The sequence below is a fragment of the Monoraphidium neglectum genome (genome assembly GCF_000611645.1).
Source record: "Monoraphidium neglectum strain SAG 48.87 unplaced genomic scaffold scaffold00011, whole genome shotgun sequence".
In the NCBI taxonomy this organism is placed as follows: domain Eukaryota; kingdom Viridiplantae; phylum Chlorophyta; class Chlorophyceae; order Sphaeropleales; family Selenastraceae; genus Monoraphidium; species Monoraphidium neglectum.
Genome location: NW_014013615.1, coordinates 11,232 through 35,738, shown reverse-complemented (window position 1 = coordinate 35,738; position 24,507 = coordinate 11,232). Strand labels below are relative to the sequence as shown.

The following is a 24,507-nucleotide window of genomic DNA, read 5'->3' as shown; positions in this document are numbered from 1 at the left end:
TACAAGCGCATCAACCCCCCTGTAGCTCGCACCGTAAGCACAGTTTTGATGCCATTGGGAGTGTTGTATTGACAGCCGAGGCTGTCCCAAGCCAGCAGCAGGGGCGCTGCAATACGTGACTGCTCCAGGTGTGCGCGCCACAGGTCAGCACTCGCCATCCGTGGCATGGACGGCGGTGCAGGCGCAGCGGCACGCACTGCGGCGGGGTGCCGGCACGGGTGTGAAGTCTGCTGGGTGTTGCGTACTCACTCTGAGCACGCTGGCATGATTATCCAATGCAAAATCCCATGCCATTGCGGGCGGCTTAGTGTCCTGCTCTACCATCGTTGGGGCAGCTGCGCCCCGCTCTCGCTGACGCTGCCGCAGCTGTCGCCGTCGTGATGCAGCGTTCGTGCTGTTCGGTCTAATGTGCTGGCCCGCTTACCCGGAGACAAAATCTTGTTCGTAATTCTCCTATATAGCTCCGGATTGAGGACCGCAAGGGCCTTGGCAACGAAGAACAGCGCCCAAACATGGCTGAGCACAAGACAGGGAATCCAGGTCTCCAGGCCTGCCTGACGAACTACAGGAATTGCTTCATCCATGTTGCCCACTCGCCAGCCCCCTTCTCGGGCACGGCGTGCTACAACTACCTCTGCGACTGCTTATCCTGGCAGGAGCACTGACTACGATATCAGCATCATTAAGTCATACAGAAATAATTCGTGTATTTTGCGGCGACTCGGCCGGCTCCTACGCCCTCGCTAGAAGCAGTCACTTCGCGTGCAGTTACAACAGCCCGAGCTAGTGCGTGGCCGCCAAAGTAAGGTGGAGATCATCGAAAGCATGCCATCATCCTTGAAACCTACTCTCGGCTCTGAGACGTGCCTCACGATGAGGCACTCAATGGGGGGTGCGACTGACGAGCGTGTGGCAGACTGTCTGCCACCCATGCCCATGAGCTTTCGTACGAATTGCTGCAACGACTCAAGTGGTTGCACGAGTTTGAGTTGTTGCTAGCCGCTAAAAGCTGATCGGACGACCTTCAGGTTCTTGACAAGCAACACGTGCCGGCAACTCACACCCGCAACATGTGCGTCATCGACCGGCCATGCAACGTTCCAGCCTGACTGGCCATGCGACTGCATTGCGTGCACATTACTTGTGCATGTTGGTGCCGGAGCGTAACAACGTGCGCAAGTAGATGATTGCATGTGCAATCTGCTGCGCACTTTCATGTGCACGCCCCACATGAGAAAAAATCCCACAAACGAACCGCGCGCCCACATCTCTGCAATGTGGGCATGTAGGCGCACACGTTTGGGCAAGTTCTATGCACAACTGTGATGCATGCGCCCGAGCGGCGCAGATGAACAGTGTTGAGGAAATAGCCGATGTGCCTGCAGCGCCACGACAACGCCGTGAACAAGGCGTCACAGGAAATTGCGGCATGCATGGCAAATCGCAACAAGACAGCGCCAATACAGACTCCGAAATTTCGTGCACCTTGCGGCCACAGATGCTGCAGGAAAGGAACGCACACCTTTCCGTTTTATTTCACCCACTTGAGAACCCATCCATGTCAATCATGGTATCTGCAACTTGGATGCGCCAGTGGGCCTGCCGGCCTCACGCAGTGCCGCCAGGTGGCAGCTTGGAACAGGACATTGCGTAAAGCGAGAGCTGGAACCTCAAAGCCAAATCTTCGGTGGCTGTTCGCCACCGTGAAGCGTTGATCAAGCGTGAGCAGCGCTGTCAGTGCAGCCGCCGCCCCTCCTGCACACCAAACTTGATGCTGGCCTCGGCAGAGCGCGCCGTCTTCGAGCGCAGCCCAGTGCCGGCCAGTCTGCCTTTGGCTGCGGCCGCGGCAGCTCCGGGGCCTGCTTTGTGTGATCCAGGGCCGCTCTCCTGTTGCTGCCGCTGCTGCTGCCGCTGGCCCTGACTGTCGGCAAACCCGGCCTCTTTCGCCCATGATAGCGCCTCTGCCTTGCCGAGCTCAAAGATCTTGTCTGCCCAGTCGATCGTCTTGGGTTAGGGAAACATCAAGTACACGAGCAGGGGGAGCGCCAGGGGTAAGGCAATGCATTTTGGGGTATCAACCGAGGCAGCACAATGCTGCAGCTATCAAGCCTACAACGCATGCAGGATTTCCTGGGCCCCCATGCAACACTGCACATGTGTTTGTGCTGTGTGTGGGGAGGGTTGATCAATCAACCTTCCCTACAAGCTTAGCTGCGTTTTGTGCCTGCCTCAACTGGAAAGCACTCGCCTGATTTGCCCTTATGACGTATCAACTATACAATTACTGATCCATACATCTCTTGTTTCTAGTGACCCCATAGCACTGGCTCACCGGCGGTGACATCATCCATGTCGACCAGAACAGCTCGGTGACGGGCAACGGGTGCCGCCGCCCCGGCCAAATGTCGGCGCCGTCCTCCCCAGGCGTGAAGAGCCGCATCAGCTGCCCCACCATCTGCTTGATCTGCGCCGCCTCGCCTGGGACGTCCGCCCTCGCGTTGCCGGTCAGCGACCGAATGGTCGCGCTGAGCGTGTTGGCAAGGTCCGAGCCGAGGAGGATGTTTGCGGCAACATCGACGGCGCGCCTCTTGTTGTCGGCCTCCCCCAGCAAAATGTCGTTCGTCAGGATACTGAAGAGCCGCAGGCCGGCCGGCATCGAGCTGATGCGGACGCACTGCGGACAGCGCGCGTGCAATCCAGGCATGAGCTTGAGATGTTGATCAGCTTGGGGCGCCCCACCCCTTGCATGTGTGCAACGAAACAACGGCTGAGCAGCTGCTCAAACGCCCCAAGCGTGACCCTGGCCAATTGCTTTACGCGCCGCGCAACCCACGTATGTGACGTTTGGGGGGCACGGCAGGAATCCCTGGCCGGGCCCGGCGAATGCGCCGTCATACGCCGGCCTCCCACGGAACCTGAGCGGAAGGTTGGGAGGTGCTGCTGCCATGAGTAATGACTAAAGCACTCATGATGGCGCACACGCCGTGCTGGCGGGCCAAAAATGGTGCACACCTCTCACAGGCCCTCTGCCCGCCATGCGTCATGCCGTTGCCCGGTCTAAGCAGCTGCTCTGTGCTCCCCAGCAACCTCAACCGCCCCGCTTTGGCCCGCTGCCATGAAGGCTACCGCTCAACCCCTCTCACTCTCGGGTCAGCGACGGCCCAGCGAACAGCGGGATGTAGATGGACGTCTTGACCGCCTCTATGAGGTCCGACCTGTTTGCGAAGCTGCTGACCAGCTGCTGCTCGGCCGGCTTGCGCCCCAGCGGCTCCGGGTACACCACGGCAAGGTGGGTGTTGCCGGCGCTGTTGGCGCGCTCGGCCGCGTCTAGAGGCAGCAGCCTCTCCGCGGCCGCGGCGACCGTGCTCTGGCAGGGGCGGACATTAAGCGTGTTCCGGTCCTCTGCTCAGCAACGGCCGACGCCGCAACTCAGCATGCAACACTCTATTGCAAATCGAGCTATGGGATTGTGGCCAAACCTATGGCACAGCGATCAGTCAAACTGCTCACAATGCGCGGCTCCAATGTGACAGTCATCCTGCCCCCATTCGTGCTCTTTTGCCCCAGCAAATTCCTACCTGTAGGATGCCATAGCAGTTGCCGCGCTTCAGGCAATAGTCAGACATTTGCGCCGCCTCCGCCCTCATCGCCGCCAGCGGGACAAGCCCGTTGGCCGTCCTGCGCACCGGCGCGGCGTTGCGGGTTGCCGCGTCTGGGGTTGCCCCGAGACGGCAAGCCACACATGGCAGCAGTGCATCCCCAGCGGCAGCCGCCACCCCTAGAACAGGGGGCACAGCGACGTTTGCCTGGCCCTGCCGGCCTCACACTGAGAGGCATGTAGGGCGGAGCCCGGGGTCCCCGAAACAAGCGGCGGCCGCAGCTCACAGGGTCACGAGCGCCCCAGAAGAGCCTCCGGCCATGGGCATGGTGGGCTGCATGACGCCCAGCTGGAGCTGCAGGACTTCTATAACTCCCAGGAAGAAAGGAATCAAGAAGCCGGCCCCGCTGCGCGGGTGGGGTCGGCAGGTCGGTGGGGGTGGCACTGGGTGAGCCGCGGTGCGCATTGTCACTGCTCATTGCAGCTTGGGTCCCGCCAGCCATGTCGCGAGCAGGTTCGGTGTGGCAGGCATCACAGAAAACAACCAAACACGCGAACAACATGTGTCTGGTTGTTTTGTCCCTGTTCAGTCACAGATGCGGCACATGCGCTTCAACCCTGCATGACCTGCGCGACGCGCTGCGCATGTGCTGGCGGCCCGCACTCACCTGAACCCAAAACCGAGCGTCCCAGCCTGCGCCGCGCTGAGCGCCGCAGCCACCGCCATTTCGATGACGACAATGGCTATGCCTGCAGCACAGATGCAAAAAATAAGGATGACACGGCGGGGCGCCCTAACGCCAACACAGCAGGCGCGCCCACGCCCGGTCTGGATGCTCCACACTAGGCGTCACTGGGTGATGTAGCGGCGCGCACCCCACTGGACCACACCGCCACGTGGATGCTTGTGAGACCAAGCCGCTGAAGACACTTCACAGTCCGCCTGGCGGTCCTGATGAGATGCACCCGACCAGTTCTACGCGCCCAACGCTCCGACAGTGCGGGCGCACCTGACGATTGGCGAAGACTTCTGGGATTGATTGGCTATTACGAGCTCTAAGTTTTGGGTTCTCAGACGTTCCTGCTCCTCTGGTGTGTATCCCACGCCCACACCACAGGCCCAGAGGCCACAAACGCCAAAAAGATACTACACTCTCAAACCAATAAACAAAGTCGTAATTGATACGAGCGACGGGTGCCCATTCATTGGACCTCTGTGCCTCTGAATTTCAAGTGACTCTGCGGTGCGTTCAAACCGAACAGCAGCATTGTAGCGCATCTTGTATACGGTGTCTGTCGCTTTGGTCATTGTGGCATTTTAAGCAGGTTGTCTCAACAATACGAAGGCAGGAAGCCCTGCGCAGCACCACCACTGTAGCATGAACATGGCCGCGGACCTCACCAAGGGAGCGTTGGCGGCCTGCTCACAAGGCGATGTCAGTGCTCCAATGACTCTCAAGGTTTGTGGTGTGGTGCCGGGACCAGATCCAAGGATGGCGCCAGATCGATTCAAAACAATTTTGCTCACCAACGCAGATGACCGATGTCAAGCTAAGTGCTCACAAGAAATGGGTGTTCAAGTGCCAGGATGGATCAGGCGGCGTCATGGAGGGCGTACTTGCGTCACAGTTGGCGCGCGCGCTCGACAGCGGCACGCTGCGCCTGAAAGGTGGCGACGTCATCCGCGCGACCAATTACTTGTGCAACAAGGTCAACGAAAACGAGTTTAAGCTTGTGATCAGCGATCTGGAGGTAACGGCCGCGGGGCGCGACAGTGGTGCGGCGCGCGACCAGGCCGCGGCCAGCTTCGGCGGCGACGTGGCGATGGCGATAAAGGAGGAGCCGCAGCAGCAGCACACCCCGGCTCCGTCGCGGCCCGCATTTGGGACGCCTGGGCCAACCCCTTCGCCCTCTGAAGAGTGAGCATGGGCGCCTCAGGGTAGCACGGGGTGGGGACAAAGGCCGCCACGGCATCACGCCTTTCGCCCCCACAAACGCCTTCACCAATTCAATCCCGGCCTCTGCCCCACCCAGCTGCGCGCGTAACTCTGAAGCCACCACCACCAGCCATCAATTTTCACCCACGCACCCCACTAACCTCCCAGGCTCAGGCGCACGCCCGCAGCGCTGCCGCTGAGCCCCGTCCGCGGCAGCGGCACCCCCATCGCGCCATCGCCAGCCAGCGACGCGCTGGCCTTCCTCGGCGGCGGCGGCACGCCCGTTGCCGCGCAGACGCCGCGCCCCGGCGGCGGATCGGGCGGCGGCGGCGGGACGCCCATTGCGGTGCGGGAGACGCGGGCTGGCGTGCAGCCGATCGCGGCGCTCAACCCCTACGACACGCAGGTGGGTGCAAACGAGCCGTGCGCGCCGTCGTGCCTGACAGCATGCAAGAACCGCAGGGGACGCTTCTTTTTGCTGCGATTTGCCGGGTTTTTCGTTTTGGGGGTTGAACAAGGCGTGAGGACAGCTGGCTGCTGCAGACAGGGGACGGGGCTATCACACTATGCAGGAAATGCCGAGCCTCGCACGCCCCTGACGCGGCGGCGCCCATGACGCCGCTCGGTGCCGCCCGCCACTCACCCTCCATTGATTGCCTCAGCCCTCTGGGGAACGCTTCCCATCTGGTCACCCGCGATCCGCAGTGGACGATCAAGGCGAAGGTCGTTCGCAAGATGCCCGCCCGCAGCTTCGCGGGCCGCGGCGGCCAGCAGCGGACGTTTGCGGTGGGTGGCGCGCGCCCGCGCCGCCCGCGCCGCCCGCGCCGGGCCCGGGCAGCGGCCGCTGCGGCGTGCGTGCCGGCCAATTCCGTATCCCCGCACCAAGCAACATGTGCTCACGCGCTTCTGAGAAGACCAGCCGCCCTGTGCGGACCTGTCAGTGCCCGCGTGTCAGCTGCTGCCGCTGATCTTGATCCGTTCCCTGTATCTCTCCCGCTTCTTTTGCCCGATGCTATTGACTCTTCAGGTGGAGCTAGCTGACGCACAGGGCGGGCAGGTTCAGGGCACCTTCTGGCGCGAGGCTGCGGACAAGTGAGTGGAAGTAGGGGGGCAAACGCGGCTTGTGGGTGGGGGGCAAGGGCAGGCGCAGCGCCTGCCCAGCAGTGGCGCAGCCCCAGAATGGCACTTCGGCTGCCAACGTTGGGCCTGCCCATGCAGCGGCGCCGTGTGCCCTAGCGACCCTTTCCACACTCTATCAGTCTGCTGGTGGTATCTGTGTGTCACCCCGTCGTGTCACCCGGGCGTAACCCAGGTACTGCGACTCGCTGGCCGAGGGCAAGGTTTACTACTTCAGCAAGTTCAATGTAAAGGTGACACCGGGTGACGGGATTGGGGCGCTCCGCAGCACCATGACTCATCCCTGTGGCTGCACTAGCAGTGTAAACATCAGTTTGAGAAGCGATGACGTCGCAGTGGGGTCTGCCGGCTCTCTCACGGCAAACGGCGCCCCGGGCGCCCAGCCATACCAGGTTCGCTTGGCCACAACATCCCCGTGCCCCCCGCCACGCTGCGCCACTCCGCGACAGGTGGCGAACAAGCAGTACAACCTGTGCAGGAACGACTACGAGATCCACCTCGACGGCAGGCGAGCGAAACGCCTCGCAGCACCTTGCGTTTGTGGTTGGCCTGCGGCTGCGGGCCGAGCGCAGCCGTGGGGCGGCACAGGTGTATGGACAATCACAGCGCTTGGACACGCGGCGCGTCGTTGGTTCCCCGTGATTTGCCACCCATGTACATGCACGCCATCAGACATGGCTGTTTGCGTGCGCTGCCACCCTGCACAGGACCGAGGTGGAGGAGTGCGCTGACCAGGGGGGCATCGACATCGTCGCCACAGCAGAGATCGTGCCCTTGGACCGGCTGCCCGGCTACATTGGCCGCAAGGTGTGTGTGGGTGCGCGCGTGTGTGTGTACGTGCATGTGTGTGTGTATGTGTCAGATGTCAAGAGGGAGTTGTATGTAGCAATCAAGCAGGGGGGAGGGAGAGAGAGGGGAGGGAAGAAATAGGGCAGACGAGAGAGCACGCGTGTGGTCGTTGGTGTGTGGCGTGTCTGATTGCATTGGCAGAGTCATGGCCGGGGGAGGGGAGAGAGACGCCGCGCCCTGAGCCGCGGGGCAGATGAGGGGGAGAGACGCGCCGGTGGGGCCCCTCAGGGCCCCCCCAAGCGCCTGCAGCCCGGAGCCTGCCGCCCATGGCGGGCGGCCAGCGCTGGCGCCTGGATCGTGCCGGGATCCCCGACCAGATGCAAGTCTCGATCGTTTTCGAGACAACCGCAAACCTTGCGTCAAACTCGTGCCCACCCATATCATTGTAACCGCAGACCGCGGTGGACGTGCTGGGCGTGGTGCTGTCGATGGGGCAGGCGGGGACGGTCAAGCGCAAGGCAGACAACAGCGAGCTGCCCAGGAGGTGCAGGCTGGAAGCCGGGCAGAAGCCGCATGGCAGCTGCGTAGACGGCGCCCGCGATGGGGGTGCCCCGCCCGCCCACGTGTGTCAGGAGCCCTCGAGACGATGCGTCACGCATTATCCTGACTGCGTCCGACCTTGACTTGGTCAACCCACCCACCCCAGGGACGTCACCCTGGGTGACGCCAGCGGCCGTAGCGTGGTTGTCACCCTTTGGAACAACAACGCGCACAGCCCGCAGCTGGAGGGCGCAGAGGGCCAGCTGCTGCAGGTCGGTGCAAGTGTGTGAGTGTGTGTATGTGTGCGCACGCGCCCGCACGCGTGTGTGTATGTGTGTGTGTGTGTGTGTGTGTGTGTGTGTGTGTGCGCGAGTGTGTTTGTGTACGTGTGCGTGTGTGTGTGTATGTGTTTGCGCTTGTGGGCATGAGCAGCTTTTGTGCTGTGGGCAACTAGGCAGCCAGACAGGTGGCGACCCGGGGTCTGATGTTCTGAGGGGTCTCCTTAGCTCGCAAACTCGCCCGTCGCAGCCGCGCTGCTGCGCCCCCGGCACCCATCGGATGCCCTCGCCTCGCCCACGCACGCCTGACGCACCTCCCCCTCCCCCCCACGTCCCAGATCACCTCTGTGCGCGTCGGGGACTTCAACGGCTGCTCTGCCAGCAGCGGCGCGCGCAGCGTGCTGACGCTCAACCCGGACACCAAAGGTGGGCGCCGCTGCCAAACGCGCTTTATGCAGGCATGTGCCGGCTCTGCATAATTGCTGTTGGCAGCTTGTGAGCATCAAACACAGCTGCACAAAGCATCTCAGGCATGGAGTCACACGCACTACCCTTTCTGCTTGCTGACACACCAACATATTTCATCCCTTTGTGGCTGTCACCCTTCGAATCGCAACCCTCAGAGGGGCGCGCGCTGCGCGACTGGTATGCGTCCGACGGCGCCAGCTGCAGCTTCGCCCCGTTGGGCCAGGGCGCGGCGGGCGGCGGCGCGGCCGGCGAGGGCGGGCGGCGCGGCGGCAAGGTCAACTTCCTGTCGGACGTCGTGGTGGGTGGCGTGACGTCAGAGTGACGTCAGGGGGTTGCGTCTCTGGCTCGCCGGGCACGCGGGCGCTCGTGTGAACACAATATCTCATACACACAAGCACAAACATTCACACACGCATTCCCTCCCTCACACACACACACACACACACACACTCACAATGACACGTTCACACACTCACACTCAAACACAACAACGCACCCACCACCGCAGGTCGAGGGCGCGGACGTGCCGCCGCCGGATGCCAAGGCCACCTATGCCAACCTGCTCGCCACAGTGGTCGCCATCAACCCAGACCAGGTGGGGTTAGGGGTTGGACAAGGCGGCTCTGCTTGGCTGGGTCCCCACACCAGCCTAGGAGTGCATGATTGGGGGACCCGTCCAGGAGCGGGCGCTGGAAGCAGGACCCCAGGAGAATTAGAAATGATTTAGTATGGTACACTACACCCGGTTTTTAGGAGGGCGGGGGGATTGGGGATGAAGGAGACGTTGCTGGCGGAAACCAAGAACACATAACCAGCTGGCAAACACTGCCCCTACAACGGCCTGAAGTCATGGGTCATATTCGCAACGCCCCCACTGTCATCTCTATCGCTGTGCCACCCCTCACGGGCCCCCCTGACCCCGCGCCCCCAGACGATGTTCTACCTGGCCAACCCTGAGAACGGAAAGAAGGTTGTGGAGCAGGAGGGCGGCAAGTACTGGTCCGAGTCGGAGGGCAGGTACGTGGCCAGGTTGCTGGCTGTTGCTGCTCCCCCTTTGCATCCCCAAGGGACACCTGTTTGCTCGCTTTGTGCAAGCTCCAGCAGTGCCTCGTTACAGCAGCTCTCAGAGGTGCCCCTGGCCCGCTGCGCAGTCGGTTCCTCTTGAATGTTGGTGATTCTCATGCTTCTGGCCCAGATCTTGCCTTCCTCCAGCATGTAACAGTATGCGCCGCGTGCACACAAACACACAAATACTCACACAATCACACACAACAATCATACGCACAATCATACAAAACAATCACGCATACAATCACACACACAACATCATGCACAAGTAGCTCGCAAACTACACATACCAACCCACCCACAAACCCACCCACAAACCAACCCCCCAGGACCATCGAGTCTGCGGAGCACCGCTATGTGCTGAGCTGCCGCGTGGCTGACGCCAGCGGGGAGGCTTACGTCAACCTTTTCAACCGGGAGGTGCGCCTCCGACAAAAAACTTCATAATTGCACATCCATCACGCAATTCCAGCAGCAAACGGTGTACTTGCGGGATCTGGGACATCCTGGCTTCCTGGCTTTCTGGCTTCCGGATGTGGGGCGGCTGCTGCGATTGAGCACTTCGATACATACCCCAAACAGCAAGTACGTTCCAAAACGCATTTGTGTTTTGAACAGCGTAGCACGGCCGCCACGGTGCCCTGATTCACCACCCAAGCCTGCGGCACCCCGTCCCGGCCTGGCCCCCGGCTTGTTGATGCCCCCCCAGGCGGAGGCGGTCCTGGGCGCCAAGGCGGACGCGATGGCCTCCCTGCGGTCTGGCGGCGAGGAGGGGGTGGCGCGCTACAACGCGGCGCTCAAGGCGGCGCGCTGGCAGACCTGGGTCATGAACGTGCAGGTGGGGGGAGGGGGGCCGCTCGGCATGACAATGCATGGGGCGGCCGCGGGCTTCGAGATGGAGTGAGGCGGCAGCTGGGAGGGCAGCTGCTGTGCATGGCAGCCGGGGCGGCTCTTCTGGGATCATGGCAGGAGAGGCGCATCGCGCGCCACCGCCAGAGCGCGGCGTCGCGGCCGGGCCGTCTGCTGCTTCGGCCGCCGCTGACAGACGCCCCGTACCGCCCCGCGGCGTCACCTGTGTCACCCGCGTCGCCCGCGCAGGGCCGCAGCCGCGAGTACAACGGGGAGCGGCGCATGCGGTACACGGTCATGCAGGTGCGCCCGGGCGCCGGTCGCGTCCGCTCGACACAGCGGCGGGCGCGTCCGGACTGGACGGCTCCAAACACCTGTTGCGCTCACACGCGACATTGCTGCTTTCGCCACGGCGTCCTCCCCCCTCCATTGACTGCTACTGGCCCTGACTAACGTGGTGATTCGCTGCGACGTCACCCCGCGCCTCCGCCCGCCAGGCGTACCCCTTGGACTATGCGACAGAGAGCGCGCGGCTGCTGGCTATGATCAACGGGATGGGCGGCCAGTGACACGGGGCAGCAGCCTTGGTTTGTTGTGGCGAAGCTGCGGCGACTAGTCTCTGGGCAGCAACGGCAGCCCTGGCAGTACATTAGCGGGACACTTCGTTTCATAACATCTGGTTTGTGCATGGGTGCTCCGCACGGCCTCAGCTTAGCCCCCTGTGCGGAAGGCATTGACTGCGCCGCTGCTTTCCAGCAAGTTGTTTCTCAGAGGCTGGAGCACGCCGCGAGGTCCTGACCGTGTAAGGCGCATGTTCGAGGGCTTCGGCGGCGGCCGGGGCTAGGCGCCTGCACGCCAGCAAACACCACCCAGGTCGAGCTGGCAGGGAGCCTTGCTGGGGGACACGCTGTGTTTCCGCGTCGCACCAAAACGTCAAGCAGCTGGGCGTGGCTTGAGCTCGAGCCGTGTATGCATTTCTGCTGCTGGGGTCGCTGCGCGTTGCTAGCTTGCCATGCTCGCGCGCAGTGCTGCGAAGGTGCACTAGATAACATCAGCCGGCGTGGAAGCGCCGTCAGGGCGGCTCGTTAGCCGCGCGAATCAGCAGCATCGAGAACATCGCGCCGCACAGCCAGCTCTCTTTACGGACAAGTGTTGGTTGCTGCGGTCTGCATTTCGACCATCGCGATATATCACCAAACCAATCCAGGCCAAGGGTGTGTTGGAGAGGTATCTACACTAGTGGAGGGGAGATGGGCTGCGGTGTGGCAGGGCGGGTGTCCTGAATGCAGCCACTGTGGAATCTCGCACCGCCCGACACAGCGTGCCCCCATCACTCAGCGAGCAGCGCAGCGGTGAGGGCAGCGCGAGAATTGATCAAGTTCCTGATGCAGTTGCTGTACATGAAGTCACCGGCCCCCATCTGGGTCTGGCGAGGTGTTCCTCCCCGCAAGATTATTAGCCCGCCCTGCTTGGAGGGCCTCCTGCTATCGCTGCAGCAGCCGGTAGCAGCGGCGACGTGCGCGCCCGCTGCGCCCTGATGTGTTCGTGTGCGATGGGGCTCGGCATGGCTTCTCACTTGCGCTGGCTGTTACGCACAAGCCCTCGCCAGCAGCGTGTTGCGCCACAGGTAGTGGCGCAGCTTGAATAACATGGCCATGTGCACGAGCTCTGCCGGCTGGTGCACAGTAAGGATATCACTCAGCCACCCCTGGCCGGCAACCATTTTGGGCGAGGCAGGTAGGCCAGAGGGCGTTTGATGCCTCTGAGCAGCTACCCTTCAGACTTGTCCCTCCGTCTTGCGCCCGCCTCGCCGTCAGCACGAGCTATGAGTCTGATTTCAAGACGCCAAACCGTTGTGATCCTTGCGTCTTCGCCCTTGCACAAAGTTGCCATGGACTGTCGTGACTTCATGGTCTCACAGCACGTGATCTGGAGCCGCACCTGTTGTGCAAGGTGGTGAGACTATTTTGCAAGAGATTCCATCTGGCTCTTTTGCCTGGGAATCTGACTCCTGCATCCCACGGATGCGAGTGAGCTCAATTTGTGTCTGCAGACTCACCCATTGGGCACTTGTGCCGGTGTCATCAGGCGGGCAAAAAGCCGGCCGCCAGGCATCTTACAAAACAAAAAGTGATTCTGGATCCTTATTCTCTCACTACAACCAAATACTACCCCGAACAGACTGACAGCGCGGTGTGATCGATGTTCAACCGCGTGTGACTTGGGTCAATGCTGTCCGTTTGCCATTTGGAACCTTCATGGTTGGTTCAATCCGCCCAGCCTACCCTATTGAGTAGCATCGTGGCCCTCGCTTGCCGCAGTAGGAGCAGAAGTGGTCACCTGGTGGCAGGCATGCATGGTGGCAGGCACATCAGCCAGCACTGCTGATGAAATAGCACGAAGTTCAGCAGCTGAAAAACTCCGTGGCTCTTGAATTTCGATCGGGTGATCACGGCAAAACCGTCGATGATGCGAGCTGGGGTCGCGCTGATCGCGCTGACATCAATCTTAGCTTTCGCATCAATTGCAGGTAGGTCATTCTTCATAATTGCAGCGTAATTGGGGGCTTGACATCGCCGGTGCACTGACGAGCCAGGTGCACATGTGCCACCGCTGCTGCCGCCACTGCCGCTGCCGCCACCACTTCCTGGCTCATGCGCCCTCACAAGTTATCCGCCTGCACCGCCGCTATCGCCATTTCTGTCTTGCAGCTGCTTCCACATCACATGCGTCCAGCCCTAGCGCGCGGCGCGGAGTCCACGATGAACGGCGAGCAACAGCGGCCGAATTGGCTGCAGGCAGCAGCAACCGGCGGTCGTTGCGCGACGCACCAGCCAACGCAGCAGCAGCGGCGGCGGCATCAGCACCGGAGCTACCGGCACAGCAGGGGGTTCGGCGCTTGATCGTGATGGCAGGGACAGGCGGAGCTTTGGCTGGCGCACTGCCAGCGTCGCAGCTGCTAGGAGGCGCGGCGGCTGGCGAGATGGCGGCGCTTGGCGAGCAGTGGGGTGCAGGACCTAGCCCGCTTTCACCTGCCAGTGACGCACTCTTGAAACAGAAGCAACGCCAGCGGCAGCAGCAGCAGCAGCAGCAGCAGCGGCAGCGCTTGCGACAGCAGCAGCAGCTCCGGCAGCAGCAGCAGCGGCTAGTCCAGCGGGGGCGGCGGCACCAGCACCACCAGCCGCACCACTCTTCGCGAGGGCGCCGCTCCCTCTCAGAACAGGCCATGGCCTGCTTGCCTGTCATGCAGTCGGTCACAATAGAGGCCTGGGGCAACCAGACGGCCCCTATCCGCGCAGCCGCAACTGACGCCGCCGCACCAGGTGCTGGGGCAGCAGGCCAGCTGGCACCCGTCGCCGCCACCACCCTGCGCGGCACGGTCCGCATCACCAACGGCGGGCCACGGTTCCTGGTGTTGGACATGGTGACTGTCCGGATCTGCAGCCCGGATCACGAGCACCTGCGCGCCGCGGCGGCGTGCGACGACGCGGACATGACGCTGGCACCCGGCGGCGGCACGGCGTGCTCGTGGGAGGCGCCGCTGCCCGAGGGGCGGACGGCGGACATGTACAGCGGGCTCACCAGGTGAGCGGCGCCTGCCAGCCGCAGCGGGTGGAGTAGACGGGCGCGGCCTTCTTAAAGGCGCAGCTGTGCTTTGGGCAAGCGTCTGCGGGGTTGGTTTGTGGGGGAAGCAGGTGTTGATGACTCAAGCTGTTCGCGGGCACCTGCGCGAAACGCCCGACCCTGCTCCTGCCTTTCGTGCTACCACGTCTGTCTCGCCCGCAGCTCCGCCACGCTGGCCCTAACCGGCGACTGCTGTGAGACGGCGATCACACGCGTTGATGCATCCGTGGCCGGAGCAGCAGCAGGCTAAGCAATCCAAGCAATGACCGGCTTCCAAGGCACTGGACCAGAAATCAGCACTGGGCGCAAGGGTGTTGTATCCAGGGGATGTCGCATTGTAGCAGCTTTTGGACGCCTCACTGCACGTCGGACTGCGCCGGGGCGCCTGTGTACCATTCCCTGCTTTAAAAAATGCAGAGGCATCGACGGCGGCTTACTATACTTCCTCCGTCCTGCACCGCTTCCAAGCCCGGCCAGCAGATTGCGCGTGCAAGAAGGGCGGCGACCGCCGCAGGCGGCGGCGCCGTTGCGCCCGGCATGGTGCATTTGGTCAATAAGCCGTTGCCCCTGCGCAGGCACTCGGCACACTAGCGCCTTACCACAAAAGTGTGAAGCAGCTGCCTGCGTGCGTGCGCCTCCGTTCACCCTCATTCTTCCTCGCCCGTACTCCCGTCTTCCAATGCCACGCCAAGTCGAATGCATCCACCCCATGCATCCTCAAAGGCAGTGCCCAAGGCACTGGCTCATCAACCCCTTCTGCCTCGGCTGGCGTCACCTGTTGTCATCTTACCCCTTTTTGGCCCCACCCGATCACTCACAATGCACCAGGCCCTGATGGTCGATTTCATATACCAGGCTTTGGCATTCAGTTTCATCTCTCCGCTTGTTTACTTATGAGCTTCACAATAATGCAGCGCGTTTAGCCAAACCAGATGATGATCTGGCCTTGCGTGGCCGCGGCGGCCAGCGTCGGTGTGACGCTCCGGTTGCCGTGCAGGCTGCATGCAGCCACCCGACTGCTGCCGCCCGGGGTTTGCAAATTTACTGGTGATTCGCCCGGCGGTCGCGCGCACAGTGGCGGCAGCTTTCAGCGCTGCTTTGTGGTCGCGACTCGCCTAAGGGCCCCGGCTTCCTTCCTTGGAAGCTTGTGCGCACTGCTCTTTGCCTTGTTGCCTTGCTTGCAGCATGGTGTGCATCTGAGACACGTCCCCAACCCTTGGAAATTTGCAACTCAGCAGTCTTGGCAAAGGATGCAGGCGGGGCCAATGCCACAGCGTCTCGCCGGCGCGTGCGTGTGACGAATGGTGTGAGGCTGGGGAAGCAGCAATTGTCGGTTGGGTTTACAAAGGTTTGCAGAAGCCTAAAAATCCCTAAATCATGTTCCCTTTTTGCATCACATGCACCAGCAGCAAAACGCAGACATGCATTGTGTTGCGACGCGAAACATCACACTGCCGGCAAGAAATAGAGGCGCAAAACAAAGCGGATGGCGGCGTCCGGTCGCAGCAGCAGAAAGATGGCGAGGTGGAGGCGCTGTCAGCATGATTCAGGATGGACGTAAACAAAGCGAATCGAAGTTGGGTTTGTTGGCAGTTGGTGTTCTGCAGCGACGCCTCGGGGCGCCGCGTCGCTCGTTGTTGGCGGGGGCCGTCGGATGATCGAGTGCATGTTGGCGCTATATTTCAATTGAATCTGATTGATTATGAAGGCTGGGTGCCATCGGGGGCGTCAATCGAGGACAATCGAATGCAGGTGCCAACGCCGCCCGCGCCCCGCCGGCTTTGTCTATGCAACGAGGTTCCCCTGTTGCATTAGCATCCGGCACTCACGAGCTGGGCAAATAAAGCCAGTGCCCAGGCAGCAGCGGGTCAGCCACCCGTGTTAGGCGCCTCACCCGGGACCTCCAGCGCAACAATCAGCGACACCACCCGCGCCAGCGGCGCCCGCGCGCCGCTTCCGCGCGGCGCCGCGGGACCCTCCTGTTCAGTCTCCTCGTCGCCGCCTGCCCCACCTGCGCCGTCCTGACCCGCGCCCGCCGCGTCGCGCTACGGGCCCCCGCCGCCGAGCCCAACGGGCACGTGCGCGCCGCCGCCGCCGACGCGCCGCCACGCGGCGGGCGCCTCTGCGCAGCGTCCGACCGCGCGCCAGCGCAGCTCGCCGCGTGTCAGCGTGAAGGCCCCCTCCTCCTCATAGCCCTCAAACGGCATGCGCGCCCCCTTGGTGGGGTGCAGAGAGATGACTCGCGCCGCGTAGTAGCGCCCGTCGTCATCCAGCACCTGGGGTTGACGGTTTGATCACACGTGGGCCACAAGGCGGGGACCCGCACGTTCAAGGAGAGCGCATCATGCCGTCTGATGGGCGATCGGTGCACATAAGCGGAGACGGGGCGCCCGCGGTAGCTTGCTTGGCATTCATCATGGAGGTGTCATCAAGCACGGCAGCCAGACGCGCGCTTGATGGCGTGAATAGGATTGGAGGCCAAAACGCAAGGGGCTTCCGTGCTTTCATTGTGCGGCCGGGGGAGGGGGGGGGCGCACTGTGGCGGTAGCCACGCCAGCGCTGCGCCGTGGGGGTTTGGCCCACCATGATGCCGCTGCTGGATGGAAGCCCGGTACGTTCCTCCTCCTCGCGGCCCCACTGCATCGCCGGCCGCACCACCGTATCTGCTGCGTCTTTGTTGAGAGGCGGCAGCTGCTCGGCTGCAGCGCGGCCCCCGCGCCGCCGCCGGCCACGCCCCTCGAGGGCGCTGCGTTGTGCGTTCGCCCGCGGCGGATGACGGCGCGGGCGCTGGTCCTGGCTTGGCGGGCGCATCATGGGCGCGCCGCTTGGCGGCGGGCCGGTCATGAGTTTGGTATTTGATTCGCTTGGGGCCGTGGCTGCGGCTACAAACAGCCCAGGAAGCACAGGGGCCGCTGTCGCCCCCCGTGCCGTCGTCTTCGCAGCAGCCGCACACCTGTCGCTCCGCGACCGTCGTCCATCCCTGTGCCCAGGTGGCCTGCAAGTCTAAGAGCTGACGCTATGCAGCGTAGAATGCATGGTCAGCGACATATGGCTGAACTGCTGTGTGCGCGTTACCGTACTGTCAGTTCTGCGAAGCGCTCGCGCAATCCTGATCTATAGGTCAGTTATGCCAATGGCAAGCCGCAAACGGTTGCACGTCGAATCAACGTTGCATTCCTTAACATTTTCGCACCATCCACGTCGCCTTTGTGCTCCCGGTCATCGTGTGCTCTCCTTGTGCAGGGGTGTGCAGTGCTGCTGTGTCCCCCAAGTGCGCTCGCTGCGATGTGCATTCGCCGGCCTGCCATTCGGGGGACAGGGCGCCATACCTCCGCAACATGCCGGCGCAAACCTGGACCAGCTCCCACCGAGCTGATTGCTGCCAGTCTCTGGGCGTCACTGGAGGTGATGCTGGAGGTGGTTGGCTGAAGGTTGACAGCCGTTGTCCAGCCGCCTTCTGTCGCACTGCTTTTACAAGTTGGCCTTGGAGGTGGACGCAGATTCCGATCTCAGGGCCCATAAAAGAGTCTGTGAGTGTGACACAATCAGGCGAAGCACCGCCCCTCCGACGCTTCATGCGGCGTCCTTGCACCGCGCCCCACCCCAGCCCCCAGATGTGCACAGCGCCGCCGGCGGAAAGCGTCCACGCCGCATGTGCAACGGAGCCGACAACCCCCCGCCCTTCGCCATCCCATGGCCGCGCTCGATCCACAGCCGCCGCAGCGCCACAAGCTGCGCACCTGTGGGCGCCGCCCATGCCTCGGCGTCACACAAGGGGTACCCTGACCGGCCCCCCTTGTCCACGAGACGGTGCTCAGGGCGCGTGCACCACCGCCTCGACGGCGGCGCCCTGTCAGCAGACCCGCATGCAGGCTGTGCGCCGAGCCGTTGTCCTGTAGCTGCAGCAACCGCTGCGATGCCACCGGCTGCGCCGCGAGCATGGCAACACCTCGCTGAATGGGGGCCGACGGCAGCTCGGGGCTGGTCGGGCCCGACCTCGCTGGGCTCGGGCGCGCGGCAGCGGGCGCAGTCAGGCCCGCTTGAGCCGCCGGCGGTCGCGGCGGCCCAAAGCAGCATGCGCGGTGCCGCCAGGCGCCTGCAGCCGCCCGGCGCGCCCGGCGCGGCCGTGTGCCTGGAGCGGGCAGGCACTCCCCACTGACAGACCGACGCATGTACATGGACGCAAGCGCACTATCCCCTCTTACAGCAGCACCAGTGACCCGTGGCAGCTGCCTGCTCGCTTCACCCGCGCGCACCTCTGCCATGACCTGCATGCCTGCAAGGCACTAGGGCGTGATGAGGAACCCTATATGCATATTGGCCCTAAATGCAGCACCTATGTGCAGGTTTGGGGTCAGAGTAGGCTTTAACGCCGCCAAGCGCAATTGGCGGCCACGCGGCCTCCTGCGTTGGCTGGGCCGTTGCTGTGTACCTGAGCACAAGATGCCTTCCCGGTGGGGTGGGGGTTCACCTGCTGCAGACACACAGGCACCGTGTTTTGCCATTGTTTAACCCGCAATTCACGAGCTAGCAGCTGCTGCTGCCCATCCATCTGGTTCCATGGGGCCGGGCTCAGAGCGTGTCAGCTGATGAGCACAGCTCGAGCTGTTCGAACTCGGCTGCATCTGGTCAGCGTCGGCGGTGGCACGCAGCCTACCGCTGCTGAGGCCGCACGCACAGACCACGACGCGGATCCGAAGATGCTACAAATAGTCACAAGAGGGCGGCCTCGGCGTGGGCAACCGAAGCTGCAGTGTGCGCCGAGGTCTATTTGCGTGTCACGGCCGGTCGCCGCCCAAACTTGCTGCGCAGTATGCAAACTTAAATTACAACAGAACCATGCATCGGGGCTGGCCTCCTGGCTCGTTTGTGCGGTACGGCTTTTGAAACTTGCCATGCTTGCAGTGGTGGCCTTGCACCGTTCTGCACTCGCTCGTGTTGTGGCCCTGCCCTTACAGCTGCGAGGACACCGTATGCCAGTTGGTGAAGGATTTGTTGCGCTCAGGGTAGGGGTCTGGGTCGATCAGCACACTGCTGGTGTGCCATCACCCAACGGCAGTCGGCTTTATCGAAGGGTCCACCCTCAAAGCCAGCCCCAGCTTGCAGGTTTCAACCCATGGGGGGCTGCAGAGAAGCGGAGCATTTCAGCAGCTGACTCACCGTTGATTATTGAAGCGTTGCAGTTAAGCATGAACGCCACAGAGGCACTGATGTCTTGCAAAACTGTTGAACAATCTGCACAAGGAACAGAATGCATCACACCGTCGCCTGCCACGCACCACACCGCTGGCCCTGTATCAGCACACTCTTTGCTTGGGCTTGATTGATACCTTCACCTGGATGTCGTGGGCTGAGGTCGCCCATGCCAACTGGGCCGCCGCAGCAATGGAGGGGTGTGGTGGCATCGCTGTGGCCAGCAGGACGGAGTACATGGGGCAGGCCAGAGTCACTCCATACAGCACAGGGATGAAGACTCAAAGCGCAAACAGTGAGGTATGCGAGTCATTCCTGGTGTGCCTGTGTTGGATACGCACACAATACCGTACCTCAGCAGCGGCCTGCTGGTACAACAATGCAAGAGGACCAGGGGCTGTGCAGCTTCCGCTGCAGACTGCTCGCCACCGCTTGCTTGAGCAGCGTCAACGCTTTGTTCCGATTGACCATAGGTCTTCACATATAAACACATTTTCTTGCTTTACGACCTTGATGGAGTCAAACCCGCTTTCGGGCGAGTTGATTTGAGGACAGTGCCCTTCGCTGGCGGCAACGAGGAGAGATATGGCGTCAGGCATGGCGCATATGGCGTTCCAAGTAGCAGCAGCAGGCGCCGAGGTGAGCGGACCCCGGGGCTGGGTCCACTGCTGTTTTCGCTGCGTGGCGACGTCTGCGCGGCCCAGCAGCGATCGTAGAGTGCGGAGATCGTGCTCCTATAGCTCCCTTTTACATAACCCTCGCGCGGATCCCACGCTGCAGGGGCTCCTGGCGATAGCCCTCGGGCCCGACAAGGCCGAGGAGGCTCTTTCTTGGGGCTACTACGCGGCAGGAGCTGCGGTGGGGACTGTGGAGGCCTTCTGCGCCGCCTACAAGCGGCTAGGCAGCGTGGCAATTGCGCCGGCCGAGGACAGGTGCGTTGACCTGCTGCGTGTGCGCTGCGCTGCTCGCAGTGTGTGCCGCTACACAGCGTCCCTGTGCTGCTCGGCAGTCCTGCACTGGTGCGCGCATGCATTGTTTATGGCTGCGGATTGCCCTCATCCTCTTCCGCTGCCTATACACACACTGCAGGGGCGATGATGCGGGCGCAGCGCTGATGACCGGGGAGGTGGCCGCCGCATCGCCGTCGGAGGGCAGCAAGGCATCGACGGCGCCTGCCGCCATCACAATCCACGTGGTGGCTGGCGACATCCAGGAGGGCAAGGCCGCGGAGGGGGGCGTGCAGGAGGAGGCAGAGCTGGTGTCCTGCGTGGGTAGGTGTTGCCGCTGCACCACAATCCCGAGCATCGTCATGTGCATGGCGTGGCCCCACATACATGCACGCATGCAGCGTCCTCTGTGCATGCGACCCCGCCCCAGCGGCGACCTGCAGCACTGTGAGAGGCTGGGCGTGTCCTTGGCTCTGCTCAGCCATGCACCCCTGGGCCAAGCTCATGGTATGCTGCTCGCCCCACTGCCGCCAATCCATTGCCACGCACCACAACTGCCGATTGCGGCCTACCGCACTCCTCCCACCCCAAATGCGCAGACGCCGACAAGCAGGATGTGCGGAAAGGGGATTGTGTCCTCATCACTTTCTTCCCGGAGGGTGAGGGCACCTGCCATGCCGGCCGCGGCCAAGTGAGTCCATGCTTGGCACGCGCAGAGGCGCGCCAGCACATGCACGCACTGGGGGCGTATGAGACTGGCTTGGCGCCACCCTGGTTGCCACGGCTCGTGCTGCCACGACTGCACCAGTAATACCGCAATGCGGCTCGTGCTGGAACACCAGCCGCGCTGTAACGCGCCCAGCACCCACGCCATGGGGCTGACGATGCCGCCGCTTCAAAGGCCAGCACCCCGCCGAGCTTTCTCCGGCCCGGCCCTCACCCACACCGCTCTCGCACTTCTCCCCGCGCTGCATTCATTGGGGGTTCATCAGGTGTACAGGTTTCAGTTGGACGCCTTCCCCTCCAACCCGCCGAACACTGGTGCTGGCTCGCGGAGCCGCCCCAGCTCACCCGCCAAGGGCATGCCAGCTGGTGATGACGACCAGCAGGTGCGTGGGCCGCCGTCCCAGGGTGCTTGCGGCCATGCGCCCCGAACGCGTGTGTAAATGATTGAGAGCGCAAGCTGCCTGCAGGGTTGGAGACTCCCTGGGGGTGGCAGCCCCCTGGCAAGCTTGCTCGGCGGCCGGCCCGTTATGTTTTTGTTTGCTTGTCGCCAGGCAAGGCACAACGCACAGGGCTACTTGAGCGGCGGCCTCATCCGCACCGCGCTTCACCTAACCATACCAACCTCAACCCTAACCCTGATCCTCCCCTGAATTGCTGCACTGGGTGCAGGGTTCGTTTGACGACATCAGCTCCGCCGCGCACGCCAGCGTCGAGCTCGGAGGCACCACCACGGCGTGCACGGTAGGCCGGGGCGAGGTGATGCAGGCTGCGGGCTGCGGGCTGCGAGAAGTTTGTGCGAGAAAGTGCATCACGCCGTAAAAGGGAAAAGCGCGGCAGCTGTACCCCCGCGCGCGGCGACCAACGCCTTGAACCTTGATCCGCGCTTGTTGCTCTGGATTGGGTCAAGTACAGGTTGGACGCGCGCTCACGCCCGCTCTGCGCCACATCCTTGCGCACACCCCCAGGACATCGCGGGCGCGCGGCTCTGGGCGCCGCAGGCGGAGCCTCGGCTGCTGGAGGCCGCCGCCGCCCCCCTCAGGGCCGCCACGCAGCAGGAGGACGGTGAGCAGCCGCCGCATGGTGCCGCGTGAGGCGCCAAAACCTTTGATCGATGCACTGCTCTATGCATGTTGCACATGCACACCTCTGCAGATTACGCCCTGCCGTCGCAACCACACTGCCCATGCGTTCACACCTGCTTGGCTTGTCCCCTTGCACGCAGGCGGCGCGCGCGGCGGCGCGGAGGGCGGGCTGCCTCCCCATGCGCTGGCCAAGTACACCGAAGCGGCAAACAAGTGCGCGCGCGACGTGTCCCGCCCGGCCCGCGTCCCAAACCAGACAAACGTGCATGTCAGCATGTGCCAGAAAGTTGCCGCGCCGTCGCCCTTTACTCGACGCTTCTCGTCATATCTGCCCTACCCCACCCCCACCTTTAATGTATTCCCCTGTGCCCACACCTCGCGCATGCATGCAGCCTGCCGGCTCACTCTTCCAGGTACAAGATGATTGTGAACCCCGAGGACGGCTCCCTGACGGTGACCGTCTACAGGCAGCGCGTGCGCCTCGGCCACGCCTGCCAGGAGGCGCTCCACAAGATCAGCATCGAGCACCCAGAGTGAGGCCCATGGCTTGCTTGTCCATGTGTTTACTGTATTGCACTGAGGGGTGGGGCCTTTCTGGCGTGCGCAAGCCTAAGACGCCTTGCAAGGCCCAGCCCGCCGCGTCCACGTTTGGGGGCGCCAGCCGCGGCCCGCGGGGGCCGTGTGTTTTGGGTGCGTGCGCGCCTCCCTGCGCCGGCGCCTGCTGCGGAGGATCTGGGCCCCGACGGGCTCAGGCGCCTGCCGGGAACCATCTTCCCTTGCCACACCTCTCACCGCTGCCCTTGCACCACCACCAACCCACAGCTTCTCGGCCCTGGTGTGGGGCAAGGAGGGGGAGCTGATCCGCGGCGACGTCATTCCGAACGGCACCGCCGCCAATCTCGAGTTACTGGAGGTGGCCTTCCGCGGCTGCCTCCACGCGCTGGACGTGCTGCGGCCCGCCCTTGGCCCGGGCGCCGCGTCCATGGCCACAGACATCGCGCCTGAGCTGATCGAGGTGCGCACCCGCCTGCCTGCCTGCCTGCCTGCCTGCCTGCATGCCTGCCTGCCTGCCTGCTGGCCGCGGCTGCTGGGCACAGGTTGGGGGGCCTCGTAGGTGGCTTGATCCCTGGCGCACGCCTGACTGGGAGACGCCTTCACTCCTGCTTCGCTTTTGTCAACATGCACGAGCAGCAAAGCCGCCGCACCCGTATCAGTCATCCCTACATTCTCCCACCTTCCCCCTTGAAACCAACCACCATTTTGCCTTCTGAACCCTCCCAGGCGCTGCGGGGCCTGCAGGCACCGAGCAATGCCTCCGCCCCCTCAAGCACCGCCAGCGCTGCTGGGAGCAGCCTTCGGAGCCCGACTGCCGCCACCGGGAAGCCCGCGAAGAGAGCCGACAGGGTGAGTGGCCATTGGGTGGGAAGGGTTCTGTCAGACAGGGAAAAGGCCCTAGGTCACCCGCTTGCTTGCAGCGATGCGGTGACGCAGGGCCGGCGCCGCTGCCGTTAGCTGCTGCTGTCGCTGGTGGCGCTTCCGCTTCTGATGCGGTGGGAAGTCAGATGGCAGGGCATGCTTAGCCTCGTGGTATGCGATGCGGCCAGCAGGTGGCTCTTTTAGCCATGAGGCCTGCAACGCCTCAGGGTTGGTGCAAGCCGCCCATGACGTTCGCTCAGCGCAGCGCTGCGCTACCTGATCAAGCGTCATCGATATCATCTAACCAAGGACTGCGCGCGGCCGTGCCCGCTTCCAATGCACAGGAGCGCGTGGCGGTGATGGGTGCCCACTACCAGCAGCCGGCGCGGCGCGTCCTGCCCCTGCAAGTCGGGGGCGGACGCTCGGAGCCGATGCCTGCCATCGTAACAGGCAGCTGGGCAGACGCGATGTCCGAGGAGGACGAGGAGTACGGGAGGGAGGCCTCGCGGGCCAACAAGCAGCGGGAGCAGGAGCAGCAGCCACAGCGACAGCGGCGGCAGAGGCAGAGGCAGCCAAGGCCGCTGCCGGGCGGGTCTGACCGCTGGTCAGGGCAGCTGGCGGGGGTTGAGCCGTGGGCGCAAGCCGGCGGCCGCCGCAGCGGCGGCTGCGTCGGTTACAACCAGAATCAGCAGGCGAACTTCAGCCACCACCACCGGCAGCAGCAGCAGCAGCCGCCGCGGCAGCCGCACTTCCAGCAGCAGCAGCAGCAGCAGCAGCAGCAGCAGCAGCAGCAGCAGCAGCAGCAGCAGCAGCAGCAGCAGCAGCAGCAGCAGCAGCAGCAGCAGCACCAGCACC

The 24,507-nt window shown here is 63.2% G+C and overlaps 4 protein-coding genes across 4 annotated transcripts in view; 3 read left to right on the top strand and 1 right to left on the bottom strand.

Annotated features, from left to right (window-relative positions):
- Window positions 1–1,734: 1,734 nt before the first annotated feature.
- On the bottom strand, window positions 1,735–3,626 carry MNEG_0169 (hypothetical protein; the record flags this gene model as incomplete). Its single annotated transcript, XM_014051344.1, has 4 exons — window positions 1,735–2,004; window positions 2,333–2,630; window positions 3,144–3,367; window positions 3,579–3,626. 4 exons carry the CDS (start codon window positions 3,624–3,626, stop codon window positions 1,735–1,737), a joined length of 840 nt encoding a protein of 279 aa, XP_013906798.1.
- Window positions 3,627–5,134: 1,508 nt separating this feature from the next.
- Window positions 5,135–11,233, top strand: MNEG_0168 (Replication protein A DNA-binding subunit; the record flags this gene model as incomplete). Its single annotated transcript, XM_014051343.1, has 17 exons — window positions 5,135–5,517; window positions 5,704–5,941; window positions 6,241–6,321; window positions 6,563–6,627; window positions 6,848–6,905; window positions 7,122–7,144; window positions 7,380–7,479; window positions 7,917–8,005; window positions 8,168–8,273; window positions 8,618–8,705; window positions 8,903–9,045; window positions 9,256–9,342; window positions 9,679–9,764; window positions 10,145–10,235; window positions 10,525–10,653; window positions 10,812–10,967; window positions 11,162–11,233. The coding sequence occupies 17 exons, from the start codon at window positions 5,135–5,137 to the stop codon at window positions 11,231–11,233; spliced, it is 1,995 nt and encodes a 664-aa protein (XP_013906797.1).
- Window positions 11,234–13,572: 2,339 nt separating this feature from the next.
- MNEG_0167 (hypothetical protein) lies at window positions 13,573–14,538 on the top strand (the record flags this gene model as incomplete). Its single annotated transcript, XM_014051342.1, has 2 exons — window positions 13,573–14,249; window positions 14,451–14,538. 2 exons carry the CDS (start codon window positions 13,573–13,575, stop codon window positions 14,536–14,538), a joined length of 765 nt encoding a protein of 254 aa, XP_013906796.1.
- Window positions 14,539–20,066: 5,528 nt separating this feature from the next.
- Window positions 20,067–24,507, top strand: part of MNEG_0166 (hypothetical protein) — a gene marked incomplete at both ends in the record, with an annotated part of 5,211 nt that continues 770 nt past the window's right edge. Inside the window, 10 exons of the mRNA XM_014051341.1 lie at window positions 20,067–20,120; window positions 20,262–20,413; window positions 20,571–20,752; window positions 21,028–21,119; window positions 21,421–21,537; window positions 21,824–21,895; window positions 22,120–22,216; window positions 22,377–22,449; window positions 22,629–22,769; window positions 23,059–23,251. Coding sequence (XP_013906795.1) covers window positions 20,067–20,120; window positions 20,262–20,413; window positions 20,571–20,752; window positions 21,028–21,119; window positions 21,421–21,537; window positions 21,824–21,895; window positions 22,120–22,216; window positions 22,377–22,449; window positions 22,629–22,769; window positions 23,059–23,251 — 1,173 coding nt within the window. The remainder of the gene's footprint in view (window positions 20,121–20,261; window positions 20,414–20,570; window positions 20,753–21,027; window positions 21,120–21,420; window positions 21,538–21,823; window positions 21,896–22,119; window positions 22,217–22,376; window positions 22,450–22,628; window positions 22,770–23,058; window positions 23,252–24,507) is intronic.